This window comes from Cryptomeria japonica, chromosome 3 (assembly GCF_030272615.1).
Source record: "Cryptomeria japonica chromosome 3, Sugi_1.0, whole genome shotgun sequence".
NCBI lineage: Eukaryota > Viridiplantae > Streptophyta > Pinopsida > Cupressales > Cupressaceae > Cryptomeria > Cryptomeria japonica.
Window position 1 is genome coordinate 254,117,029 of NC_081407.1, and position 19,444 is coordinate 254,136,472.

The following is a 19,444-nucleotide window of genomic DNA, read 5'->3' on the forward strand; positions in this document are numbered from 1 at the left end:
TAACTCTAGATTAGGTTATGTACTAAAATGTTCTAATAAATATTCCAAATTTATCAATCTAGAAGGTATGTTAACTTCAAAATAAATCATATTGTAAATATTATGAAATGATAATAAAACTAGATTTTAGCTTGTGTGCTTAATTTCTTGGCTTCTTTCAATTGAGTGTTTGTGTATGTATTTTCCTTTTTTTTTGTTCCCTTTCATAATTGAATAATATACTCATCCATCCATTATGCAATATCCCTCTATCAACCAATCTAACTAAAATTAATTTTTTCTTTAATTTAATCTATGTTTTAATATTTGTATTATTTTAACAGCTGGAAGAGTATGTGGATGATGTCACAGACAACCTAAATAATCTGGTGGAAATCAATAGGGAGGTGATGAGTAATAGTGCTAAGGGTTTGAAAAAAATCAATGCCATGATTGCAAACTATAGAACTAGACCCATAGCGAGTGATCCTCCCTTGGGGGAAAAATAGAAAAGGAATGGTTTGGAGGGTGGCGAGAGTTCTGTTGGAGGGAAGTTTATCTCGGGTCCCTGTACTAGGACCAGGAGCCAGAGCCAAGACCAGTGTACCTCTAGATTCATCATGAAGGATCTAGAGAAAATCAACAAGAAGATTATTCAGAAGAACACTGAACTACTGCACTTTCTCAATTGAGTGCGTTTCCTATATTTTGGGGCTTTTTGTGTTGTTTTTGCTTTGGGTCTCTGTGGGTTTTGTCCCCTAGTTTAGTTATGTTGAATATTTGTCTGGCTGGTAGCCTTGGTTTGTAAAATTGTTGGTTTCAAGTCCCTCTAAAACTTGTTTATCTTTATCAAAAACTATTGTATTATTTTGTTTTACTATTCTAGATGAATACACAATATATAAATATGCAAGAGGCAAGGAAGAGTATTGATTTTCAATTATTAAATCCTATATATAACCTTTAAAAAAATGACTTTCTAAATATTTAAGTTCTACACTCTCAACTTGTGCCCAAATGATTGCATCAGAACAAAAATGATGGAGCGATATCATCATATGTTTTAGTTGTCACTAGATTGATTGACATGACTTTAAAACATTGAGGTGTTTAAAAGGCATGAATGAGTATCAATTATTAATTTTTATAAATCCGTTTACTTTCTTTAATGTCTTATCTGCTTCTTTTTATTTTTCTACTTGGTTTGGAGTAAACTTTAGGTGAATTTGATCAGTTATTATTTATTAACTCACAGAATTGATTCTATGGTTTATTAGTAAATTTAGTTTTTGTATTAAATTAGGTTAATAACTACAATTTCATAGTTTTTTCTTATACCTTATATTTGGAGGAGCATGTATAGAAACGTGATGATGATTACTCAAGCTTGACATAGGAGGACTATGAGAAATTAATTAGGTTGTTAGAGTTTGCATCCAACAATATGACTACTATATCATGGTGAAACAAACACATTGATCAGGATATGATATATGTTTTGTGTTTTATGGGTTGTGAATATTCATTTTGTTCCACAATTGATTCTATGTATGTTAGGTACTTTATGTTACTACTACTCATAGCTTTAACAAGGTATACTCGAGGGAGCACTCATGGAGATAGTTGTTCCTGTTGGAATCAATGAACACTAAGAGGGGGAGTGAATTGGTGTTCTGCACTTTACTATTTTAATAAATTGATTCTTAAACTACCAGATACATATGAAAGAAAATATAATTTAGAAACTTAAAGAAACTAACTACACAACTGTAACATTAGAATTTTTACGTGGAAACCTAGAAAGGGAAAAACCATGAAAGGATTTGAACCCACAATATTATTTTACTACGGTCAGTAGTAGAATAATATTATAAAAGAGGAATGCACTTGAATTCAGGAAACTACTTAGAGCTCATTTCTCAAATACAAAATAGGGTTGCAACCCCACAGGACTCATTGTCCTTCAAATAAGATATAATATAAATTACAATATCTGAGCTGGAATATGCCATCTACAAATACAAGGAATTAGTTCTGGTTAGGCTAAAAATGATCCACTAGACCACTTATCAGAAAAACTACTCTGTTATGTTTTGCTACCAAATATCAGATCACCAAAACTAAAATATGCATGTGAAAATACGCTTTAAAATCACTCCCAAAACAATTTCTCCCACACCTTGTCGCTCAATATCATCAACCAAGTCGATCTTATATATCCACACTACCAAATTGGATCTCCAACAAGATGACTTTATAAAATTGCAAAATATGAAACATGTAGTCTCATGTCAACTCACTCCACCACAAATCCATATACAAGACCTAAAACATATGAACACAAGCTTCACATGCAATGGATCAAAACTCCTTGATCACAACACCAATCACTGAAATCATCCCTTGAGTTCCACAATACACATTACCCAACTTGTCCACACAATAGCTTTTCTATTCCAGAATTATTGGATACCAGACCAAGAATCATGCACTAGAATCAACACTAAAGGCTATAATTACAAGAGGATCTTTCTTAAAGAGCCAATCGACTAACCCAATCAACACAACCAAAAATGTATCACTGAAAATAAGTTGTACTTACTAAATTTGTACACTTTGTCCACACACTTATGCCTAAAGTCAATAGGAATTCTGGTAGATCAAATCTACAGGTACTAGATAGAATTACTAAGTTGATTTTCCATCAATGACAACCCCTAAGTAATATCCATGCAACGTGTCCAACCAGAGAGTGATTAAACTCCTCAATTATCCCACTCTGCCTAATAATTTCTCCTTCTCTACACTCAAGCTATTGATTTTGTATGTTAGATTCACAATTTGAGTTTCAAGACTACTAGCAAAAATTGAAAGAGGGGCAAAAGATTGTGAAATTATAGATAATTGCATTCACATTCCCTAATCTTCTTGTCAATGTCTATAATAAATTTAGGAAAAATAAGACATGACTTAACGATCTAATCACCTTCAGCTAATGCATCGTCAACACTCTTTACCACATAATTCAAAACTGCTCTATCAACCTATATTGGTTTCAAAAAGGTTTGGAGTCTCATCTCATTAAATTTTTTCATAACTTTTATATCCTCTACTTTCTCCAATGATACAAAATCCGATTCAACTTTATGCGACATACACTTAAGCTTATTAGAGAGTGTGTCAATAGAATCCTGCTTAAGGTTAGGCAAAATTCTCTCGAAAGCTATAGTCATAAAAGATATAACCTCTTTTTCCTCAGATTCAGACTTACGTAAGTCCTCACTTTCTTTGATTTGTGTGAGGGTGGCCAACTTTAGTGCTTGTATGGGAGACAATGTACTCAAATAAATTTGTCACCAATACTTATTCAACCTTCTCTATTTCTTTTTCCTTCTCAACACTAGCACTTGTATCACCCTTTTCTATATCATCTTCTTCTTCAACTTTCTCATCCACTCCCTTCTCTTCAACAATCTGCTTGGCTGCATCCTCTAAATAAACTTCCATAACCGGAGGATCTTATACAACCTTTTGACTATCAATGGTCTCATCTACAATTTCTTTCTCTACCAGATCAGTCTGTACATATGGCTTCTCATGAGAAACTTACAATTTAACATCAACGATTGGATGATAAGTGTCTTTGCTCGATTGTCCTTCTGGTTGGGAATCATCCTTCTCCAAATTGATCTGATACTGATTCTCTTTCACAAACTTCTTCAAAATGCTATCAGTTTCCTTAGCAACTTCAACAAATTTACCAACATTATCTTGTTCACCTTGTGTTTACTCCTAAACTTTTCCTCTACAATTTTTAAAATTCTTCGAATCTCATCTTTTCAAATAACTAAACAGAGATTAACTAATGTGTATTCTTTTAGTCTCTCATCTTTAAATCTTGCTTCATGTCTCTAGGAATCCAAAATATCATATAATTACTTCAGAATTATAGATGATATCTCTAACAAGACTTTTCTATATGTATCCAAATACTCTATTAGAGCTTCTTCAATTGACCTCTACTCACTCTCATCACAATTCCCATAATATACTGAATTTTTTTTTTAAATTTCCATCCTTGACTATCTGATTAATCAATTCAGTTAATCTCAAAGGAGGCACAGTAGTGTACGATTCATGAATCTTACCATCAAGGCTTCACCTAGTTCAAATTTCTACTTTTTTCCTGATCTCATTTTACCAGATGCCTCACCTTGAGTTTTAGTATTCTTTGTTTGTTGAGCTTCACCGGATGGAGGCTTTTGGACTAGCCTAGCATATGTGGTAGTATTCTTCACTTTGCTAACCTCTTCATCAGATTTAGTTTTCTCTTCCATGATGACATATTTCCTCGTCGACTTCTTCTTTCTCTTTTATGCTCCATCAATTGATGTTGATTATAGTTTAGATGGAGGGACAACTTTCTGCATATTGAAGGTAGGTATTGACTTTTTCATCTTAGCCTTAGATTTCTTGGAAGAAGTGGGAACTAGTTTAGTCTGATGCTTCACCATGTCTTCCTCCTTCAATATATTTTTCTCATGATCCCTCTGCATAGCTTCTCTTATTATGCCCATTTGCTCTGCCAGTTGTTCAACTTCCTTTCTCACCTTTCTCTTTCTTCCTAATTCAGTGAACTGTGTATAGGCTTAAGTCCTTTTCTCTAAAGATACCAAACCTTTCCTCATTGTCATCCATTGGCTTACTAAGGAGATGGTGTACATAAGTGTCAAGAGTGATTTCGTCCACTTCATAGCCCATTGGGAAAATCGAAACAATCCTAGGCTCTACTTCTTCCATGTGACATTGATCCTTGTCCACCATGAAGCATATTGTGTTTTCATATTTCTCAACTATGGCCTTCATAATTATTTCTCTACCTTACATTAGCTCCTAAAAGGTCTTGAAGTAACCCAATAAGGTAAATTTTTGAGCAACTGCATCACCAACACCTTGCAAGGATTATTTGGTATGCACTACCACCGATTTGACATATGCCCATTGCACCTTTCCAATATAAGGGATTTCATTAAGGAAATACAGAGCCAAGCAAATAATCAAGGAACCAAATTTAAAGATATGCCCATTGTCCTGCTTGATCTTATTGATATTTCTCATCACCTCACTGCGAAGCACTAAAAACAAATCATACTTCTTGTTCTCTTTGAGAATCTGATAACCTGCATAAATTCTAGTACCAGATACTGATTTTTTCTTGCTTAACTAATGAAATTTATAACCGCTAACCATTGAAGTAAATTGTACATAGAATTCCACTATATCACTTATGGTCATTGATCTATTGTCATGTTTCGAACCAGTTACCTCCATTATAGTGGCATTCTTTACATTCTAGAGGTTAGGAACTTCACTAGTAGCATTCATATAGGTCACTGCTTGAATAGATTTCTTTGTGATCTAGTAGAGTTTGTCTAGCCATATGAATTTATCATGTATTTGGCTTAGAACATACCTTACCCATTCGCATTCGTCAAATACCAAGAAGGGAACAAACTGAATACAATCCTTTTCCTTTAAATTATTAAAATCCAATTTCAGATTTCCAAATCTATCAACCATGTGTTGAGCGTATAGGGATAGTATATTTGAATTTCCCAATTCCTCAATATTGTAATGTAGGTAAGCTCTAATATCTTCATTGTGTAAAAATTTGTACTACACAAAAGATGTTTCTTGAAAATGAGCCTAGCTCATTCAGTGATGTTAACAACAAGTGGAGTTGCAATGCTAGAGGATGATTCTATTTCAAATTTAGGGTATGAACTGATTGCTTCGGAAATGGATAAATACCTTTTCAATCAAAACAAGTTGTAAGAAGTCTTTTTCGAATTGCTACAAATCACATTGTTAAGAATGAATAGATAATGCCTTTTTATCCTCTAAAAACCTAACTTTTAGTTGCAATAAATGCATAACCCTAAAAGCTTCTGGATACCTTGTTCTGCATCTATTCTCTTACTAGAGTCACAAATCACCATGAATTCTTTTAGATAACAATTAGACATCTAATCTAGATCTTTTTCAACCTTCTCTAATCGGTTATAGATTTCAGCAAGGGGGCTCTATGGATTTACATGATAGTTTTCCCCCTAGGGCCAAAATGCCTTAGTTATCGGATGAGGTTCCTACACTAGAATCAGGTGTGGAGCCATTTTGAATAGTAGAATCTTCTTTCTTTACCTACAATCTTCTAATGTTGATCTTTGATATCTTCCACTTTAGCTTTTCCCTTTTCATCTGATTTATTCTATCCTACTAGAGCATTCCTTCTTCTACAATATCTTGCAACATGACAAGGTTTGTTGCATGAATGATAAACAACAATTCTTTGCATAGGACCGAATTCATATGATGTCATATCATCCTACATTAGTTAGAAATATGCCCAAATATACCACAAGCATAAAATCTCTTACCCAAAAAGTTGTTCATTACTATTCTGCACATGTTTGACTTATGTCCAAAGTTGTTGCATACGAAACATTGACTAGTAAAGGTAGAACCATTGTTCATAATGTGTTCACTGAATTTGTACACTCTGTTCACGCTATGTCAGACTTATGCTTAAAGTAAATATAACTTCTGGTACATGAAATCTATAGGTATGACATATGATTAGTAAGTTGAGTTTCCATCAATGAAAAGCCCTAAGTAATCTTTATGAATCTAACATCATGAAACAATTTCTCTTGCCAACAGTTACAACCCTACATATACCTTTTTTTTTAGTACTAGATATTTAAATTTCAAGTCCTTGCTTAGGAAGTGATATTTTAATCTTCACATTTTGAGATATTTTTTAACCATTTTTAAAAATATGTGGATTGAAAAAGAGATTTTTTTCTTAATACTATATTTTTGATAAAATGATAAAAATGTTATTTATGGATTTATAAAAAAAAAATTATAGAACAAATGAACTTGTTATTAACTTGTTATTGAAGTCTTAAGGGTTAAAGTTCAAGGATATTTTTTTAAAATATACCACTTCTAAGTACTAGAAGAATCTATGAAACTAATAAAATATAAAATATTAGTGGAAAACTAACTAAAAAATTTAAACCAAAACATTATATCGGAGTTATAGAAACTATAAGATTAAAAAGATGATATTGAAACCCAATTTAGGACCTTTGAGGTATAGAGGACCATTTAACTAAACAATCTACAATAGCATCATATTCTCTAGGGATATGAACAAATAATATACATTCAATTTTTTGTAAAAGGTGAAGAATTTGGTCAACCTAAGATGTCAACCTCCAAAAGACTCTTGAAACCTTCTAATATTTAGAGGAGAGGTCAAAACCATAGATTTCATCTGCAAAATTATATTCTTCTAGTACTTTTGTTAAGGGTAAACGTCCCCTTCCTTAGGGTCTCATCCGTAGGCTTTATAAGTTCCATTTATCCCTAACCCCTTCGGGTAGGATCCTCACTATTGAAATTGGGTTCACTTATGATTGTATCTTATATGTTGATCTCACTGTCACCCCATCCAACTCTAGTGAAGCGTATCATTCAGGTTCTAAAATGCCCACAAGAAAGAAGCCAGTGCACATAGCCAAATTTAAAGCTATTTTCGCCTCTCAAAAGGACCTTGATGAAGAACCCATGATTGGCTCCCTCCCACTAATGTTATGGATGATGTTAACCCTAGCCTTCCTCCCACAAATCCTCTCCCCTTGGAAATACCAAGGCCCGGAGCTAATTTGCATTCCTCACCAAAATCATGAAGGACCTGTATGACAGTGCATAAAGGTAGGATGATCTATTGAAATAACTTTATGGGAAGATGAACATGGCGATAAGGATAATTAGCATGTTGTTGGTGGTGAATGAAGCTAAAACTATGATTAATACCTGGTTGGATGATGTTGATGATGCTAATGAATTTATGAGAGGAGTGGGATAAGTTGAATGGGAGGATTGAATATTTGGACACCAAGATCAAGATAACTAAGTCTAAATTTGAGGTGCAAGAAATCAAGCTATCCTTGGAGGCCAATCTAGCTTGGAGGAATGCGGCCAATATGCATAATGTCACACTATAGGCTATCAAGACCATACAAGTAGATTTGATGAGGAAAAGGGATTAAAAAAAAACATATAGAGGCCCTGATTGTGGATTTAGGCACCATGGAGTCATTGGTTAAACCCATCCTTGATTCCACCTTGGTGTCATCCAGCACCAAGATTGGTTCTTGCACAAAAGTGTCATTCTTTGATAAAGTGTTAAGTTTATGCCAAGATTGGTAGGATAAAAATTCCTCCATGTAGTTGGCCATCTCTTTGAGCCTTTCATGGGTGGTTGTTCTAGTTATTTGTGTTTTCTAGTCTTCCTATTTCTGCTCACTTTCTAGTTGTTTTGTTGGCTCTCAGGTTTCTCTAGTGGATTTTTGTGTTGTGTTAGTGGGGGGATTTTCTGTTGGTTGTGCATCCCTCATGTGCCCTAGGTGTCACTCTATGGTCAGGCCTATCCTGCTTTTATTAATCAGAATCACAAGTACAATAAGTGTCTAATATTCCATTTGATTATTATTATTGTCTCTTATTTCTTAAGATTCTACTATTTCATAGAATTCTTAGGATTAAGGCGGGCTATTTTAATTATTAGTTAGAAAAATACAGAAAATTGAGGTCTACTTAAATGAAAATCATTATATTAGTGAATACTACTTGTCAAACTTGGGTAGTTAGCATTTGCAAATGGTTTGTTCGTATTTACTCTTAGAGGGTACAAAAATGGGAGCTTTCGATAATATTTTGGATATGCATCAAAATATAAAGGGTAGACAAATTTCATCTGATATTTTCTTTTCTATTGTACTAGTCTAGACAAATACAAAAAATAGAAGCATGCTAGAGGCATGAAAGAGTATTAATTTTCAATTATAAGATCCTATATAGAACCTTAAGAAATGGCATTGGAAATATTTAAATTGTATACTCCCAACTTGTGCCCAAACGATTGGATCAAATCATAAAGGATCGAGGCATATCATCATATATTTTATTTGTCACTAGATTGATTGACATAAATTTAAAGCATTGAGTCATTTAAAAAGTATTGATGAGTATCAATTATTAGTTTTTAGAAATTCCTATACATTCCTTCATGTCTTACCCTCTCCTTTTTATTTTTGTGCCTGGTTTCAAGTAACATGTAGGGAAATTTAATCATTGATTTTTTGTTAAACTAAATAATCAATTCTATGGTTTATTAGTAATTTTTTTGGTTTTTATTAAATCATGTTGTTAACTATGATTTCATAGCCTTTTTTCATACCCTATAGTTTGAGGTAATGTAGCATTAATTGATTCTATCTTGAAATGGGTTTGTATTAAATGAACCCCTTAATTTTTATAAGACTTTTCTTTTTTTTTGGAAATTCATATGTGGCAATCTAACACACAACAAAAAGATATCAACTTGATAATTCATGTTTGATAATTTTTGAAGGATCTAAAATTTTCCTCACTTATAACGCTCCAAAGAGATACTTTCTCTAAAATTACACAAAATGATCTGAATGTTATTGTTAGTTCCATGGGATCAATCTAAGGTAAATCTATGAATTGAAGGAATCTATAGTCCTCTTTATTTAATATAATCATAAATTATATTATACAATCAATACCCCATATAAACTTAGCATTGATGCCAAGCCTATGTTATTGAAATGGCCACTAACACTTCATATTGACTCCCTAAACTATATTTCTATAACTAAGCTCTCACACTCCATAATGACTCCCTAATTTATATGATGATTGAAATCATAATCAGACATATGACATTTCAAATAATTTAGAGTCTATCATAAACATAAATACATTCAAGAAAAAATATAGAAATTGGCTTCATTCAAGTTGGTATTAGAGGTGATTTTCTTGTCACCTACAAACACTGCAATGTACTTGTGGGGTACTGCAAGGACCTATAACCCCACAAGTGTAGTTACAAGAACTGCAGACCACTTGTGCGCGTAGGGACACCTACAGGTGTCGCAAGTGGCCTCACAATTTTTTTTTAAATTTAAAATTTAAAAGGTGTTTGTTTAAATATGTTTTTTAATAAGTTTTCCTAATAAAAACATTTTGAAATAAAATATTTTTTTAAAAAAATTAAAAAGTTTTTCTTTAATTATTTTTAATTAAATTTTTGTAAAATCAAAAAAATTATTAAAAATATATTTTTTTCTTAACTTTGTTTTTAATAAATTGTTTTTTTAAATTAAAAAAAATAATTCAAAATTTTCTTTATTAATTTTTAATATTTTTTTTCATAAATGTTTGCAACTTTCTCAAACTAGTAGCCACGGGGGGTGTTAGTTTCTCCTTAATTTTTCTTTTTGACATACCAAATGGAGGCATCTTCATTTGTAGTATTCTACAAAGCATATTTTTGGTGGCATCATCTTCATGTTTACAGATTTCCATCATCATGTTGCATTCTCTTGCATGATCTATGTTGTACACACACTAATGTAAAGTGCCATTTTTCTTTGTACCTTGTCATTGATGACATATTTGATGTAATCCTCTTATACTTTTCATATTAGGAAATATCTAGTAAGACATGGTGCATGGCTCTAGTTGACACATAGATTGTACCAGTTTGTACATGACTCCAGTGAGATAGATTCATAGAACCTATCATTGATGAGCATCCAGGTGATTCTCAAAATAGGTGTCTCCATGCCCGATCTTCATTTTGCTGTAGTCAATGATTCATTGGTCATTCTTTCTCAACAACGATACCTAGTTTTGTCACACTTTGACATTCTTGGTGTAACATTAGCTTTATTTCTTCATAATTGGGAGGAATTTTGGTCAACATCATTGGACCATATTTGTAGTAGATTCTACATTGTTGGTGGTTTCATGATCTCTTCTTCTACCTTATGGGGGGGACTTTTTACTCACATGAGGTTTTGTTCTTGTCATTCTTCATTGAGAGCATTGTGTGCTTTCATCTCTCTTTTTTTTTTCGGCTGGGGGGGGGGGGGGGGGGGGGTTCTCCCACTAGGCTTTTCTCTCTTTCTCCATTTGTGAGAGATTCCATTGCATTTGTACATGGGTACCTAACATGGCCTCACAGAGAGACCCATCTTGCACTATTAGCTTCAACCTACATTCCAAAAGAATTAGAATATGGAAGTTATTTTTCATTTTGGTCTTGTATTTTTAAATATAAAAGATAAATTTTTAGTTTTAACAATTTTAATATAGTTTATATTTTTTTATATCTTATTTGTAGTACAATTTTATTATATTTATATTCAATTCTATAATAATATTTTTTTGGTTCTCTTTTCCTCTCTCTCTTATAATTTTGTATTTCTTTTTCAATCTATCCTTTTATATCAATCATATTGTCTCTCCACTTCTCTCTATCATTATATTGCTTCCTCTCTCCGCCACTCTCTATATATGACTTCCTATCTCTATCTTTATATTTCTTTTTCATTCTCTCATTCCCCCTCTAACTATTGCATAAGATCTCGATCCATTACATCCCTTGTTATCTAATGTAACAATATAACCTTTAGTAGTATTACCTACAAAACAATTTAACCTCAATCAAAATTTTAGAATTTGACATTGTCTTTAGACTTCAGAGTACAATCACTATTGCAATATTTCAAAGTTGAGATCTTAAAAATAAGATGGTTGTTTGATATGTATTGTTATCACCATAATATCAATCTTCCATGGGGTTTTACTCTTCTTATTTTGAACATAACTCTTCTCACTTAACATCATTTTAATATCTCAAATGTTGCAAAACGTAAATTGCTTCTGTTGTTCTAATAAATCTCTTTCTTCCTTAAAAAAAAAAAAAAATTAATAATAAATAACGAAATGATGTTTGCTAAAGTGTGAGATATTGACATATGCCCACCAATTTAACATGAAACGGAAGAACAAATAATCTATGGAGAGATCTTTATGCACACGATATGATTAACAGAGCTATTAATCTTAATGCACGAGATCTGGCAGGTAAATATTAAAAGAATTTGTTGGTTTGAAATAATCAAATGACAAAAAAATTTCTATAGACGAGAAAATGGAAAACCATGTACATAAGATAGATTATGCCCTATCTAGCGCAACCAATTTATCAGTAAAGACATCGAGCATGATTGTTACAACTTTTCCATTAGTTTGGGTTCCTGCAATCTTTTCGAATCTGTCCGTTCGTCCCGGTAAGAGGCTTAATGTTTCCCATGTTCACCATAGAAACTTGGAAATTACTAAAAGAGGCATCTTGATCGTTGCTGTAGAGAGCAACCTGAGCATCAGCAAACGCAGTATCCCTGCCGTTTAGTAGTACCTGATCTGAGAGTAGAAGGCCCTTCATCTCCATTAGATCTTTGAAGTAGTTATTATCAAATATATTTGGGCTAACAATGTCGAAAGGAGAAAGGTTGCTGTTGCCAATGCCATCGTTTCGAGGGCATGTTGCCCGAAGAGATTCGGCAAAAACAGGGTCGACGTTCGATTCCTCGTAGATGCGATTTCTAAATGTGAAAATTAATATGAAAATTTATTAGTTTAGTTTTCATTTTAAAGGATGTATATTTCATATTAATCCGTGGAAATATACATATTATAATGGAAAAATAATAGATTATATGATCATAATTATTCAAATAATTGTCAAGATTTAATTAAATTATTATTATGATTTTAAAAATATTTAATCTTATCTTATCGTCTATTCATTCTTAAATTCTTGTAGTATAATATTCATATCAAATATAAAATTGGTTTTGATCTAATAATTACATAAAACATTATTATTATTTCTTACAAGAAGGTCAAAGTTTAATTTTGGACTTTTTAACAAGGATGTAAGAAGCACAATTGAAAGCTATATAAGTATTGCCCCAATTGCTCATTACAAAGATAGAAAGACAAATAATGAGGTCTATTTATAGCTACTAAATGATGTATATTTTATATTCTTTAATTTTAAATGTTAGTATTAAGCATTCACTATTTTTTTATATAAAAGTTATCTTATATTTTTTTAATATAATTAAAAAATTATATTTAATTTTTCAAAAATAATGATAATTATCAAAATCTTACACATAAAATTATTTAGTTGTTATCTCAAATATTTTTAAATCAATTACAATTATATGTACATAGGACACTAGGTTAGGCATATTCCTACAATGTGACATCCAAAAGCATGAGCAGTCAATAGTCAAGGTCAAGTAATAATTCCTTAATATTAACATAGCTATTGGTACATAAATACATATGTAGCTGTTAATTGAAATATAAGAACTTGGCATAAGTTTTTTTAATATAATAAAATGATTCAATATAATGCAATGCTAGCAAAAGGGATAACGCACTTCAAGTCCAAAAGGATGGCTTTTAAAGGATGATAATGAAATGTGGGTGCATATAGGGGAAGCATAATAAATAATAAATATAATAGCTAAGGATATTGCAATGAAGGGATAATACGACTAGATAGAGGTTCCCACATGTAGTGAGCCATTATTTTTCTTTATATGAAGCACTTATCTGCATGCATTTATACAACTCTTGATTTCCTTCAAGGATGATGGTAATTTAGTAGATCTTGTTGTCATTTTAAGGTATAAGCAACCTACATTAACATCATATAGAAACTACTCAATTGTACATTGAACAATCTTGAACTTTTGTCAAGAAAGAAGTCACAATTTCTCCATGGTGACATGTAGTCATCTTTCTTAAAAGCTAGCTTTGCAAGGTGTCGGCAACTAGCATTCAATTTTACCTTGCACAAGATTGAACTCTCGTAAAGATAAGTCAAATATTATCCATAGTTACATGTTATCTTTCTTAAAAACTAACTTTGAATCTTTTTCTTCATAGGAGACTAATCACCTATTGCTTTCTTACTACATTATGTGTCCACACTAGTATTTAATACATCAATTTGGGGCTTCTAGTAGACTATAAAACTTCTATGTGAGTACTTGCATATATTATATATTTTTTGTTACCTCATGTTTCTATTTTATCCATTAAAATCATGTTAGAGCATCTTTTGTCAAAAACTAGGCTAATAATTTCAATATGAGCTATCACAAAATTTTCAAGGATGTATATATCCATTGTTTATAATGCAATAATAATTCTAGAACAAAGAACCTACACATGCCAAAATATATAAAGTTTTGACATTTTTGGCAAGTAGTAGCTAATTTTCTAACTATTTACCCTAACTGGATTTGTGTCCACTGATCTACTAGAGTGATTCATCATAAATATTTTTTCATAAGTTAGTATATTAAAACTTGAGAACACAAATTAGCTAAAGTTAGTAGGCTTCCTAGGTCAATAGAACCTAGAGATAAATCCTTTATGTTCCAAACCCAAGCTATCTACAAAACTTAGGATTGATGATATGTTTGTCCATAAGATGTTGAGAGTCAAGAATCATACCAATTAATGCATGAAATGTGCTTCTATTTTAAACCCCTAAGAAAATTAATGTCAGATATTAGATTCATTTGAAATAAAAAAATGTCAAATATGCTTGGGATTTTATTTATGTGAGAATGTACCAACTAGATTTTTTCATGTGTTTTTAGATTAAATCTATTTAAATTTTATGGTTCAACCTATATTAAATGTCATCTTAAGGCCCGTCTCTCAAATGTAACCATTCGTTAAAATAAAATAAGGACATTTTAGACATAAACATGAATCCCTAAGCTTAATTTTATAATCAAAATTAGGAGGCCAATTATGTTAAACAAAGAGAATTTTTGGATGAATTTTCATAGGGATTCATGAATTTTGTAAGACGACATTTTTTTATAAAATGTGAGAAAAAACTTTAAAAATTTAATTATATAAATTATCTAATTTTGTCCTAATCCATTGGGTTGTCCTATTTGGTATCAAAGCATGGTTTAAAACTAAGAGCCTAATAATGAAATAAGTATACTCTTTTAGGTTTAATTTTATGACTGATTAGGGATTAATCATGTAGCCACAATATTATACTAATGGAGCTAAAATCTCTCTCGAAAACAACCATACATTATCATGCACCATTTTATTATATATGAGATAGAAAATACCCCATTTATACTAGGATGACCATAATTTGGACATTTAGTTCACCAAAATAACCACTATATGTCAGTTTATGCATGAACGACCATGGAGCCAGTCTCTCTCTTAAATGACAACTATACAAATCCATTAAGACCTGAAGGATGACAAACAGTTTAATCCATAGAGTCTTTGTTGCCATTAGATTACATGTATATTGTTATAAAATAGATCAAACTCATAAACAAAGATCCCAACTTATCCATATGAAATACTAAAATATTTATCCTCACTTTATCTCTAGAAATTTCTACATATAATAAAAAATTAAATTTAAATATAAAAAATAATTGTTTTTTTTTTAATGTATATATATATCTTAAAATATCCTAAGTTATCACACATTTTCTTAGAAGAAGGATAAATTTATGGAAGTATCTATTTAAGATTCATATTTCACATAATACATTATCGATTGATTGTCCTAATATGTTTGTTGTCAATAAAAATTATTTAATAAATATTATAGTAATAACGTGTATCTAATAATTTTGTATTATTATACTTATTCCAATTATCCATTATAGGATCCTTGACTATAGAAGCTCTATATTACATAACCTTCCAAACTATAGATAACCTTCCTATCGTACTAAATTATACTAGTCATTGATACATAAAAGAGCTTCATAATTATTAGGATACAATATAGTTTATATGTTTTAGATGTTTCGTTAATCACTTGCATTTCAATGAACTAAATTTTAAGAAATTAACTAAACATAAAAATAACATACATTTTACAAATCAACAAATTAAGACTATTTATTATACAAATAATATTTACAAACTTAAACTAATGTCCAATAAATTTAAGAATACACTCATGGAATTCAAACATTTCTAATCAAATGTACATTGAATCATATCTTTTCTCTTGAAAATACTTAAGAGAAAAAAATCTAGCCTATCATCTAGTTGAGACATTATGCCAATGTAAACCAAGATAATATTATGTTATTTTAATTAGAAAAAAAAAACTTATATATGCCTAGTGATATTATTTGATCTCCAAATATTATTTTCCTTATTATAGCGTGGACCAATTTCATTGGGCTTTAATCAAATTATTTTCAAATATTATTGTAAGAATTGATCCTAATTGAAAAAAATATCTACCAACCAACTATCCAATGGTATAGTTCCAAGGAGGTAAATTATGAAGTCTCTCATTATAATACATATCCAAAGCCATTTTGGATAAACCCCAGGGTGTAGGTCTTGCACTTAGGTCATTTCCTTCTATATCTTACTGAAATTGATTTATCATCAATCTTTTAGTTATAATAGATTTTACATGATATAAGTCATGTATGTAATTGATTGCATCAAGCATGCACTAATCTTAATTAAATTTTCTTGAATATGTAATTCCCTATGTTATATTTATGCTTGCTTTGGTATTTAGCTATGCCACCTTTTTTTGTCTTGATCCCTAAGAAACCTGATGCCAGTTCATTTCATGACTTTAGACCCATTAGTTTATGTAACTCGATCTATAAAATACTTACCAAGATCATTGTGTTTAGGCTTAAAAGTTTTATGCCCTCTTTGATTTTGAAACATTAGAATGGTTTTGATCCTGGTAGACAAATTCTGGATTCTATTATTGTTGTCCATGGGAATATCCATTCTTTATCTATAAATAATAAGTTAGGCTTCTTGTTGAAGTTGGATCTCCTCAAATCATATGATCGGGTCAATTGTAATTTTTTTTTAAAAGTGCTTCAATCCTCTAGTTTTGGTAACCATTTCATCCAGCTTGTCAATCAATGTGTTACCACTCCCAAATTTTTGGTTCTAGTCAATGGTTCGATGTTTGGTTTTTTCTCAGCATTGAGGGGTATTAGATAGGGGATCCTCTCTCCCCATTTCTCTTTATTTTGATGAGTGAAGCTTTCAAAAAAATTATCCAAAGAGATGTCAAGAAGAGCAATCTAAGGGGTTTACTACCTCTTCCCAAGATACTCTTTGCTCCCACTAGCAATTTTTTGATGATAAGCTATTGATGGGGGAAAATTCAATTAAAGAATAAAATATTGTTAAAGCTATCCTAGATACTTATGAGAAAGGATTAGGGCAAAAAGTTAGTCTCTCTACAAGATCCATTTTCTTCATGAATACTCCAAAGGCATAGAAAAATGAAAATTGACAATATTTTGGGCTGCAAGATGGGTGCTCTCTTTGATTCATATTTGGGTCTACCCTTTTGTGTGGGATGTACCCCAAACTCCTTCTGGTTTAGCCTAATTGATAGATTTCAATTGAAGCCGACTAGAAAGGAGCTTCATTAAGCCAAGTGGGTAAACTTTAGTTAATTAAGGTTTCACTTTAGAACCTTCCTGTCTATGCTATGAGTCTATTTAAAATCCTGACCAAATTTGTTGATAGAATGGAAAGAATATATAAGAACTTCCTATGTTTGGGTATTGATTCCAAGAGTAGGCTTGATTTGGCCATCTCAGATCAGATTTGTTTGCCTAGAAATAGTGGAGGCTTAGATATTAGACATTTGAGAGACTTTAATAGAGATTTAATGGCTAAGAAGCTATGGAGATGTTTAAAGGAGAACAATGAATGGATTGATATTTTCAAGGAGAAATACCAAATTCATGGTTTCCAAAGAATGCTAGAAAATTATTCCCTCCTGACTTCTGTGTTTGATCTTATGAATAACTTCTTCAGATACACTCCCATTATTTGCTAGGGAATCCAATGGGTTCTAGGAAATGGTAGAAATATAAGGTTTTGGGATGGTTGGTGGAAAGGAGACGGACCTTTGTCTAATTCGATGTGGGCTTCACAATTCAAAGATAAATGCATTAATTTGATTGGAACTTGGGTTACGGATTATATCAGTAATGGACTTTCAGTCGATGTTAGAAGCTTGGATGCTTCTTTGTCTCCTTTATATTCTTGGTTGAACCTGATCATCATTCCATCCTCTCTGGTGGAAGATGTGGTAATATGGAATGGTTCTACTTTTGGGCATTTTTTGGTGGCTGATGCTTTCAGAATCATCACTTGGTCTTTTTCTTCTCCCATCTTTTTGGCTAGAGTTTGGAATTAACTCTTAACTCCCAAACTTAATATATTCTTCTCATTACTCATGAAAAACAAGATCTCTACTATTGATAATCTCTGTAAACGTGGGATCCCCATCACTAATAGATATTTTTTATGCAAAGAAGAAGTTGAAAATTTTGACCATCTACTCTTACATTGCTCCTATGCTAGGGACATTTGGGCCTTCTTTATCAACCTATGGAATATTATTTGGGCCCCCCTTAACTCTATTCAGAACTTTTAGTAGCAATGGAAGTTCCCTTATGGAAACCATAGATTGGTATTTTATGAAACTTATCCCTACCTCACATTACTTGGGGTTTGTGGAAGGAAATAAATAATAGGGTTTTTAGAGATATGGAGCCCATTTCTCTTGTTCTGCCTATGAGAATAAGGAATGCTATTATGGACAACTTTCTTAATTACTGTCCTAGTAGGAAAATGATCCTCCACTTGAGTCTAGCTAGGAGGAATGGGATATTATCAAGCGGTGGCAGATATGTTGGAATATATCTCCCTATTTATAAAATTAAACATACTAGAGAGAATGTCTCATGGAATCTGCCCCTTCCGAGGTGGATTAAAATTAATATCAATGGGGTGGCCAAAGGAAATCCTTGGTCGACTAGTTGTGGGGGAGTGGTGATGAACCATTTGGGTTTGCTGGTCTCTACGGTGGTACTCCCTTTGGGCACCCAGACTAACTATTGTGCGAAATCCACCACTGCCTACATAGGACTACACATGCCGAGAAAGGAGGGGTTTAGACAGGTCAGGTTGGAAAGTGACTTGCTTAACATTGTCAAATGCATCAAGGGATGTACGATGCATAGCTAGATTATTTCAAACTTAATCAAGGATTGTCTTGAAATGATTGTCAGCCTAGAGCATTTCAAGATCTCACATGTTTTTTGGGAAGGAAACAAACCGGTGGATCATTTGGCCAACATGGCTGTTAAATGGTGGAGAGGAAGGGAAACTTTCCCAAAAAATTGTGTGCGACCTAGCAAGAAATGATGCTGAGATTTTTGGCCTTTCTAGTGAAATTAATGATGAAATATTATAATGGGATGGGAGTCATTGGGGTGGTATTTCGAATTATTACCACTTTGAGAATTTTTAGAACTTTCAGTTTGCCCTGTTTTTGGTTTGGTTTCCTCCTAGTTTTTATGGAGTCTTGTTGATTGATTTTCTTGAGCCACAAAATGGGAGGTGAAAAGAATAGGTTTAAACCTAA

General features: G+C 32.0%; 1 protein-coding gene across 1 annotated transcript; it reads right to left on the reverse strand.

Annotated features, from left to right (window-relative positions):
- Positions 1-12,169: 12,169 nt before the first annotated feature.
- LOC131045657 (cationic peroxidase 1-like) lies at positions 12,170-14,026 on the reverse strand. Its single transcript, XM_057979263.1, has 2 exons — positions 14,022-14,026; positions 12,170-12,530 (listed from the first exon to the last, which is right to left on the reverse strand). The coding sequence occupies exons 1-2, from the start codon at positions 14,024-14,026 to the stop codon at positions 12,170-12,172; spliced, it is 366 nt and encodes a 121-aa protein (XP_057835246.1).
- Between the last annotated feature and the right edge of the window lie 5,418 nt (positions 14,027-19,444).